The sequence below is a fragment of the Pistacia vera genome, unplaced genomic scaffold (genome assembly GCF_008641045.1).
Source record: "Pistacia vera cultivar Batoury unplaced genomic scaffold, PisVer_v2 Contig483, whole genome shotgun sequence".
Taxonomy (NCBI): domain Eukaryota; kingdom Viridiplantae; phylum Streptophyta; class Magnoliopsida; order Sapindales; family Anacardiaceae; genus Pistacia; species Pistacia vera.
Window position 1 is genome coordinate 1,398,190 of NW_022196316.1, and position 10,883 is coordinate 1,409,072.

The window sequence follows — 10,883 nt, forward strand, 5'->3', positions numbered from 1 at the left end:
AAAAAGGATAAATTTATTGAAATTGCTTACACTTTGGTTAATGTATGTATTACTTAATTTTTTGTATTTTAATGGCTTCTCGTGCAAGGAGTGCTTATGAAAAGGTTGTTGAAGTTGATCCCCATAATTAACTACTTCTTTTTGACCTTTTCTTTATCAACAGTAAAATGTTCAATTATAGATTTTCTTCTTTAATCTTTTTTTTTTTCTTTAAGATTTTCATAAAATACCAAGGTGTTTGATTTTGATTTTTATTTTCAAAATATTTTTAAACCGGTTCAAAATCAATTAACCAAAAAAACAGTTCGACTGAAAATCGGTTTTCCTCGTAACCAGTTTGGTTAACTAGAAAAATAGCTTGATTCAAAATATTTGAAACACCCCTAGTTGCAATGTCAAATTTAAAAACTTTATCAATTATGGTATACTATTAATATAATGTTAAAGCAAGTAAGCAATCATGTTTTAATGTCACTTGGGTCAAATATTAACAGATTTATAATTTGTAAAGAAGTGTAATTTTTTTACCAAACATTGTATTACACTAATTTAGTACATGAGATTTACTTAATGTTATACAATACTGCATGTCAAACACACTTTATAACTTTATTAGGGCTGAATTTGTATTGTATAGAAGACCTACAAATAATAAAGTTATATGTATATTAATGATATGATAATGGTCCCATCATTTTCCCTTGAACTCAATATTATATGAATTTCATCCTTCAATTTTGAATAAATTGTAACATTAACAGTAAAAATTACTGTTGTGAAGGCCAAGTTGTGCACCAAAAATTTGACTTTTATATACAAAATGGACCAAGTGGCTGGTTCTGGCCCCGGTTTAAACATAAAACAAATCTACATCTTCCTCATAGCTATTCTTCCATCAATTCTCTTCGTTATCATCGTCCTAATTCACCAATCCCACGACTCTAAATGACATCAAGACTTGGAGGATATCAAATTATCAACAAAAATAAATAAATAAATAAATAAATAAAATCATGCCTGAATCTAGAGCAAACCTTCCCTTGAATGCTCTGGTGTATCTGACATCGTATGCCGATGATTGTAGCGCAGCTCCACCGGAGCACGGCAAAGTGGGCAATCGAAGTGAGAATAAAGCCACATATCTATACAAGGTGCATGAAATGAATGTTTGCATCTTGGCAGTTGTCTCACCTCCTCTCCTTCTTCAAATATTGATAAACAAACTGGGCATTCATACTCCCCACCTTCCTCTTCACCTCCCATGTTGATATTTATATCCTTCTTATACTTGAAACTCGACAAGAAGTTCCTGTTTATGTTTTCAAAACTCTGACTTGCCGTTGTAGCTTCTATATACCGGTTAGGTGTCTGCTCTGACCGGCTTTGACGACGCGTGCACCACTTTATTATGATAAGATTATATATCACAAGAACTAAAGCCGCCGTGCCCACCACCACTAGGCCGTAGTATAACATGGGCAGGTTTGATTTTGGAGGGTGAGACGGTGGTGGCGGTGCCGGTGGCGGTGGCTGTGGCGGAAGGTAGTCTCCTTGAATTTCTCTCATGTTAGTTGAGTGTTTGCGTATGCCGACGGCGAAGAATTTAGAAAGGAGAATCAAGGTTGGGTTGTGTATGGAGGTATTTGATGGAGAGAATTAATGTATTGGATGTGTTAAAAAAAACATTAAGTAGTTAATCTAAAAGACGTGGTGGTTACGCTGTCGTAGAAGGAAATTAAAATTTTGTTTTTTTTTGATAATTTATGGGCTCATCCTCAATAAAAAAAGACAAAAAAATGTACAATCAATATAGAGTGAACAAGGTTGGCAGGCAGCAGGGATTGATTGAATTCTAGATAAGAGCATTCTTTGTCTTTGTCTTCGTCTTCACTTCTAGTTATGGCTATCTCATTTTCTTTTCTCTTCTTTGTCTATATATATAAAATACGATACGATACGATATTTTCGGTGATGAGGCAACCAAGAAGAGAACTATGGGATCAAACATTATATTTCTGATAAGCACAGTTCTAGGAACCTAGATTTGTTTTTATTAACAACTCTTTCATGTTCATATGAAGAGTGTAATTAATATACGTGCCTACTTTTATCATGCAAAAGATTTCTTTTGAGAGCTACGTACTATAAATGCTACCCGGCTCGAATATCTGTATAATAAATGCGATGGAACAGACAACAAACATTTTCTCTCTCGATTTCTATCTAATAATGTGTTTTGATTTGAAGATTATTTTACAGTAATTATTTTTAATCAAATTTACCTAATTTTAAATGTTTTTACAGTTTAACCTTTTTTTTTTTTTTTTTGAACTTTTTAAAGCCGACCACCTATTTGTATTGATTCATTTTGTTTAGATTCTCATACCAAAATTCATGTATGCCAACGTGGTTCGTCCACAATAACAATCCAAGTTGGGTAGGCCACGGGCCACCATCTGGCCTCCTTGGACCTTGATCCACTAAGCGCCACAACACAAAATAATAATTTAATTTGGTTTTGGAAATCTAACCATTGCACATAACATAACCTCTCTGCTTAAAGATTAAAACTTTACATAGAAAATGAAACATCTATGCAATTTTAATTCTATACATACAGAGTTTAATGAAAGATATTGAATAACTGAAAATTAAAGAAATAAAAAGATTGAAAGATATGAAGTAATAAACTGATAATCACATATTTAATTATTTTATATGAAAAAGAAAAAAGATTAATTAATGACTCATTTACTAATCAATATTTTATAACATGCTGGGTCTTTATGTTAAACATGATAATATGTAATAAGCCTCATGTTAACAGAGAAAATGCTTGGTACTAGTTAAAATCATTACAAATTTTATTTTTTACATAAGTAGTTAACATTTTATTGATCTTTGAAACGGATGACAATGTAATATTCACAACCCCAAGGGATTAGCTTGGTGGTCAATAAAGTTTGCTTCCTTCATTGATTTTCTAAATTCAAATCATCTATCACATTTGTGACTTACCTTGGAACATCGGGCAAGCCGCTCAGACACCTCAGTCATTAAAAAAAAAAAAATGTAATATTCACAAAGTACAAATTTATTATATATCAAAATGTGAAACAACCAAGTAATTGATCTAGGTAAAGGGGTTTCTTAGAGAGCAATCCATGCTACAAATCGATATTAATTTTTCAATTTGAAAAACTAATTTCATTTTATTAATTATTATGGTGGAAAATCAAATACAAATAGGCAAATATGGGGTCCGTTTGTTTTAATATTCTTCCCCTATCCTATTCTTATCATTTTCAAAATACATATTTGTTTTCCTATTCTAAAAATGCTATTATATTTTATTCAATTATTTTTTAAATCCCCTAAGTTTGTTAATTTAACTAAACACCCCTAAAAAAAGTTTAAAAATTGATAAAAACACCCCTACTACCCACATTTGCCAGATTTTTGGCCACCATCGTCGGAAGGTGGCCAGAATTTGGCACAACAGCACACTACCAGTCGGAACTGGCCTATAATGCACCGATTTGGCATTTTTCGGCTAGATCTGGCTGGCCGTCAATGACGACCAAGAGATGGCCATCTTTGATGGTCGACGACCAAGAGATGGCCATCTTTGATGGTCAACGACGACCATATCTTTAGCTATCGCTGACGGCCAAATTTGGCCATAGATCTAGCTGAAAAAGGCCAAATCGGTGCGCGACTGGCCGTATCGCCGGAATCTGGCAGCTGTGGGTGGGTGGGGGTATTTTTGTCATTTTACAAAATTTTTATATAGGGGGAACAACTTAAACATACCCAAGGTTTTCCGTAATGACAAGTTGGTATCCAAAAGGTTTGAGAAAGACAAATAAATACTTTTCGTCTTGTACTGTTATAGATTTCCGTTTTATAATAGTGAAAAGACTAAAATGCCCTTTGAAGTTTGACATGTTAGTTTTTTATTAATTTATCACTAGTCAACTTATTCAATTACATAAATACCCACATCATTATGGTGAATTACATTATGCCCTCATGTTACAATTGACCAATTTATCCCTGTTTTGGCAGAAGCAGTATCAATATACTCAGTTGTGGCTGAAAATTGAAATTTTTCATAATTTAAAAGAAAGCCTTCATAATTAACATCAATTCAGTACATGATATTTAGTATCAATTAAGTCTTCATGGTTTAAACAGAAACCATGAATTAAGTACATGAAAATGTGATATGCAACTGAAACTTCAAACTTCAAATCAGGTTTGAAAAACTGAGCAGTTTCCAGATGCACACCCATAGCTACAAAAATAGGCACAAAATTGTCCTCTTCTTCATCCTACAAATCCACAAATGCACACCCATAGCTGCAAAAACAGGCACAATTGCAATGTAATAAACTGTAGATATATACTCGTGTCTAGTACAAACATCATCATTGTAAATCCACTACAATGGGAACGCATCGTGCAATCCTTGTCAATTTGACCATTATTTTTCTTCTGTAATTTATTAGAGGCCAACACAAAGGAAACTCCTCCACCATTTATATATAAATATATATATATATATTTCCACAATTCAATCTTGTTAATTTAGCTCTCATTATTTGCCTTAATTCTCTTCTATTTAAATAAACAGAAAGAGCAGAGCAATCAGCCAAGAACCGAAACAATTTCCAACAATTTATGTTTTTTTTGAAAGAAACATAAACTTAAAAAAAAAAAAAAATCAGATGTGATACCCTTCTAATACTCAACCCCAAACAATGAAATTGTAGTAACCCTTTTAGACAAGAACCCATACAATAATAGTAATCAGCAACCAATAAACCAGAGTAATCAGCCAAGAAACCTAGAAAAATATAGCAACCAACAACCAATAAATCACCCAACCAGTAAGCCAATACAAGGATAATAAACAACAAAATGCAACCCAACGACACATATAAAGAGCAGCAAAGCAAAATTAAGACAAAAAGAGATAAAAACAATGCAATACTTCGAATATCCTCCCCTATTTTCCACTCTTCACTTTTCTGAATATCCTCCGCGATTCTCCCTGACTCCTTTTTATCCCATTCAGAATCTCTCCATGAAAGAATTCCCACCTATCTCACATAATTCTTCCTCAACATTCACACGCCTAGGAACACTTTTGCTCAACTGCAAATAATCCTCTACTACCCATTCCAACAGATTAGGTGTTTCATTAGATTCCCATAATTCAACTACTAATAATCTTGCACATGAACATATCACATTACAGCTAAGTAATAATACACACCTATTCTTTTGAGTTGTTGTGTTAGAGGTCTAGGTGGCAAAAAAACCATTTAGTTGACTAAGCAACATGTTCGAAACACTGAACAAAGTATAGAAACAGTGGGTTAGAATAGGATAATCAAAGTACAAAAAAAAAAAAAAAAAAGTGATAGAAACAAAAACAACCTACTACTACAGCAAGCAAAAGAACTTTCCCATTGCATTATTGACTTGGTTGACCTATTAAGAGAAGTAAGAATAACGTTAGCAAAGGTAAAAAGTAATAGACATAAATATTATATGGTTTAAAATAGTTGTAAGTACCCATTGAACTTGAAGCTTGGGACAAGTTTGTTACAAATCGAGCTCCTGAAGAGGGTGCAGTCATTGTGGACACAAAGGTTCGCTACAAATAAAAAAATAGAAATCAATATTATAAGAGAAAATATGATGAAATTGACATTTTTTCTATTACCTTCTGCTTCTTCCTTTTATCTGCATTTGCTGGATTTTTTTTGCAAGACCTTTTGTTATGCCCTCAAACACTGTAGACACTGCACCTAAGTGTAGAGACCCTTTTAGATTTTGGTTCTTCATTTGGATCTCTCCTTCTTGATTTCGAAGGTCTGCCAACCTTGGGCTGCCTGTATGGTGGCCAAATATATTCATCACTGATCTCTAGCCAACTAGTCTTGTCGGGAACAAGGTGGACCATGTATGCATAAGTTTGCAGGTACATCGGAATTCTAAGCTTCGGATCAACATAATGTTCATAGTTGGAAATGTTTTTGTGTAACAAACAGGCAATAGCATAAACACAAGGAATTCCCGATAGTTGCCACATCCCACAATCACATAGTTGCTTACCCAAAACCAGAACATGAGTTTTACATGGGTTTACATCTACTTCAAACTCATCAGATCTAGGGTACCGGACTTTGATATTTCTAGCTGCCTCAATCATCTTGTTTATCTTTCTGTGAACTACTGGTGGAAGAGGTGTAATCCACTCTGTACCAGCTTTCAATTTACATTGTAACCGCTTCATTACCCTATGTCGATAAAGTTCCAGTAGACTTAGTATAGGAAGTTCCCTATCTTCACCAAGTCATGAGTTGAAGCACTCACTCATGTTGTTAGTTATGTGATCTGACTTTGCTGTTGTGTCAAACGCATGTTTGGACCATTGCTCTGGTTCATTTTCAAGCAACCATTTGTATGCACCCTCATCTACATCCTTGATACTTCCCATGACTTTAACAAAATCTGGTATGTTTGCAGGCTAACTCATTGCCTAAAACAATTTCCTCATGTGAACCACAAGAATTTTTTTTTCTGAAGTTTGTGTACACATGTCGAGCACAAAATCAACTCCTTGCATTTGGCCACTTTGCTTCTAGTGCATTTAGAATACCTTTCTGCTTGTCACTCATGAATGTAACATGCTCTAAATCACCCAAAAAATCATGCAATAGTCCAAGGAAAAAGCCTCATGAGTCATTATTCTCCACCTCACAAACACATATTGCCAAAGGGAATATCCCATTGTTTGCATCCATAGAAACAACCGATAGAAGTACCCCACCATAGTGACCTTTCAAATGATACCTATCAATTCCTATGAAATACCTACACCCCTCCAAAAATCCTATTTTTTGAGCAGCAAAACTTACAAAAAATCTCTTGAATCTAGGACTTTGTGGGACAATTTCTCTAATTGTAAGATTGTCTGGGTCTTCTTCCCTAACCAACCTAAGTTCTATCATGGATCCAGGGTTGGTGACCTGAAGAATATGGTTGTACTTGAACAACCAGACAAAAGACTCAGCATGTTGTTTTTAGGTCATTCTGGTGGTCAACCTCCTAGCCTTACACAACTTCCTTTTATGTATCTCCAAAAAGTGCACCCTTCCTAATTCAGCATCTAAGGGCTTAACACAACTCCCCTTGTGTGACCGAATGAATCCCCCCATCTTCTTAGCAATCCATGAGGTAGAGACATCTGGGTTGTTATATCCTCTAAGGCATGTGTGGTTGGTTTCATATTTCCTAATTTGCCACGATTGTTTGTCAACCATTAAGGCTGCATATAGAAAGAATGGACAACCCTCTTCTTTACACACTGCTTTGATCCTTCGCTTGTCATTATGCACCCTTCTTATTGCGAACCCTCTTTGAATTATGTAGTCTTTGAAAATTTCACTAAAATGGATTTTATTTCTAAAAACTTGCCCCACCTCAAATTTAATTTTCCCATCTGCCCCATACTGAAACTCACTTGCCTTCATATGCCTACTCATCCTACTCACTGCATACTTATCCTCACTAGAGCCCCCCTCCCCCTAATGAAATCGTCATTGTTTTTCTTATAATCAGACAGATGCCCCCCAGTTTCAGCCCCTACCTCTCTCTCATTATCACTAGTTTCAGCCCTGTCCTCTCTCCCATCACCTCCATCATTATCACCAACCTCACCATCAACATTCCCAGCTGCACCAGCAAATCCATTACTGCTTTCATCATCATTGGAGGCATCACTCCAATAGAAGTCATCGTCACAATACTCTTCGGGAGAAATTTCTGTTTGAGTGTCATTAGGTTTAGTATGGTTGGGGCCTGGCAAAGGATGCAATGGTTCCACATGCTGTATAGGTAAAGCTTCGACATACAACCTAATGTCCTTTAACCCCTCGGACCTATATTGCTGAAAAAGGAATGCCACATCCTCATCACTATCTATTAAAAATTTCTCCCCCGATAATGGTAAAATAGATGCCACCCTATACTTCTCATTAAGATTAAGTTGAACTACCTCATTCTCTTTTGCAACACATTTTTTCATATCTTTTATCAATACTATGTAGGTAAATTCATCGGGGTCCATATTTCGCATCTCACAATCAATACCAAACAACTGAAATTTCAAATTAAATAGTTATGGCTCCATCCTGCAAAAAACTGGGCAGAATCAATAAATTGGAATTTATGTTTTATTAAGTAATGAAAAACATGCAAATAACAGTTACTTTAATTAAATTAAACCTTTTTTATTATTGAATAATTAACTAAAATTTAACATACGTTCAGATTTGCAGTGGGTTTTTAAATTAATTAATTAAGTTGATGAGAATGTAAAACACCATTTAATGGATTTAAACACAATTTTAATGGAAACCTCTATCGCTAATTCTATTCAGTATTCACTAAAAGACCTTATACTTCCTCTAATGATCACTTTCAGATTTAACTACACAAAGATTACGGGAGATAAATTTCTACAATTCTACATATATTACTCATTAACCAATCAATTAACTGAAGAAAAAGGTATGAACACATACTGAGCTTTTAGAAAACCCAGTAAATTTAGAAACAGAGACAACATTCAAAAGCATATGGAAAATTGAGGCCAGTTATATCACAGAACTAACTCAAAGTCTTCAAACATCAAGTAATTTCAAATAACATTTTAGCTGATTGGAGACAAAGGCCAGGTACCGAGGCTTATTCTTATTTTCTTTTGTATTTAATTTCTTTTTCTTATTTTCTTTTGTATTTAAGATCAAAGGCTTCTTAAAAAGTACACATTAAAGTTCATTGGAGACAGAAGGTACTTGGCCACGGTTTAGACATTAAACAGTTGGATGTACAAGTTTGTCTCCTGTAGAAAGCACTGCAATAGTAGGTGTTCTATATACCTACATGACATTATTAGCCCTCACCTATTACAAATCTATCAAACACAGAGAGAAGTATTTTAATACCTTCACATTTGTCACACCCACTGTAGCAAGTAACCCAGTTTCAAAAGCTCTTATTCTTTGTCCAGATTGTAATATTATCACATCTTTGTCAATGTCACATCCCTTCATCCCTTCAAAATAAATAGTTATGAGCTTTTAAATTAAAAAGTATTATGGAATAGAAAATAGTGAATCTTTAACTAATCTAAATTAAACATGGTAAAGTCAAAAACTCAATGAAAAAGCGTTATAGTGGACTAAAAATAGCATAAACCATCCTCAACTTATGTGTTTCTATCTCTAAGTTATTAAGAACCATTAAACAAACTGTCTTCCTAAGATCATGGTTGTTGAAGGTTCCCAGCTATAGTGACAAAAGCTTTTTCTACTCAGCACTTCTCAAATTGAGCTAGTGCAAGAATTAATTAGAATAATGATTCTATAATAACTTTTCAATCCATCTGAAAGCCAAGAAATGACAAACCTATTAAGAGACATTAGATCTACATGGTTTGAGGTGGCTTTAAGGACATTTATCTTCCCCATTTTTCTTCTCAAAAACTTCAAGTGATTCCCTCTAAATTTTATTTAGTGATTGCAATGTATACTTGATAATTATTTGTTAGCAAAAACTTAAGACTATGATGGCTTAGAAGCGACAACATAACCAGCATCAAATTAATTGCCTTTAGCAAAATTTTCGGGTGAACAACGCAATTACTATTACCATGGGAAAAGGGAAATGATAAACAATGCTCTACATATTGATGATAATAATATAAATTCAATTACTTGTGCCATGAGCCTATTACTGAATAGCAAAAAGAGTTTGCTCCAAAAGAGTCCGAACAATCCCTAATAAACTATTGGCAAATAATGGGCTGCAAGAACAATGAACTCTAGCAAATGTCCTCATAAAGAAGAAAGAGCTTGCATGTTCAAATAGGACAGAAAAATTGCAAAAATAAAACAATGATGCAATACCTCTGTGAAATCAAGCAATAAAAGAATAAACAATGAATTTCTAAGATATCATAAGTATTAAAGTTCCTTCCACAGATTTAATGGCTAGGTACCGAGGCTTCTCCATAATCAGACATTAAATACAAAAGAAAATAAGAATAAGACAGTCTATTTACACTCAATGAGATTGGTACGTGGCGTTGTTAACTGGGTGGTCAACCCGTAAACTTATAGGCCTTTGCACATAAAGAGCACTTTTTCCCGCCAATAGCAGTGCACACCCAGTTTTCTAGTTGATATACCATACCTCATTAACAAAATGTACTATCAAACATCACAAATGAAGGATATCATATAATCAACTCTGTTAAAAACAAAAATCTAGTTGTGGCTTCACACGCCCAATAATCAATTCAAGCAAACCAGCCCCACCGTTTGGCTGGATTTTATTCATTACACACTCTAGCATATAATCAACTCTTTAAGAACAAACCCTAAACCAAACAAACAAAAACCCTTAAAAACAACCAAACATGCAAAACCAAGAACATTCATTACACATCGTCGTCGACCTTAGTTCAGTCATCCTCCATCATCGTCGTTACCCCATGACCCTAAACCAAACAAACAAACAAAAAACTTTAAAAACAACCAAACATGCAAGTAAGAAAAACAAAGAACAAATAAGAAAAACCAAAAACTTAGAAGTGCACTAAAATAAGAAAAAACCGAAGAACAAACAAGAAAACCAAGAAGAAACTTTCGGTTAACCCTTCAGTTTTCATTGTTCAGTCGTCGTCGATGATTTATACTATTAATAACGTCGGCCTTAGTTCAGTCCTCCTCCATCGTCGTCATTACCCCATGATTCTCTCGTTCAGTTTTCATTGTTCAGTCATCGTCGTCGTCGTCATTGTT

At 34.4% G+C, this 10,883-nt stretch overlaps 1 protein-coding gene across 1 annotated transcript; it reads right to left on the minus strand.

The window, feature by feature from the left end:
- Positions 1-737: 737 nt before the first annotated feature.
- Positions 738-1,660, minus strand: LOC116146877 (RING-H2 finger protein ATL52-like). Its single transcript, XM_031432321.1, has one exon. It carries the CDS (start codon positions 1,564-1,566, stop codon positions 1,024-1,026), a length of 543 nt encoding a protein of 180 aa, XP_031288181.1. The 5' UTR covers positions 1,567-1,660; the 3' UTR covers positions 738-1,023.
- Between the last annotated feature and the right edge of the window lie 9,223 nt (positions 1,661-10,883).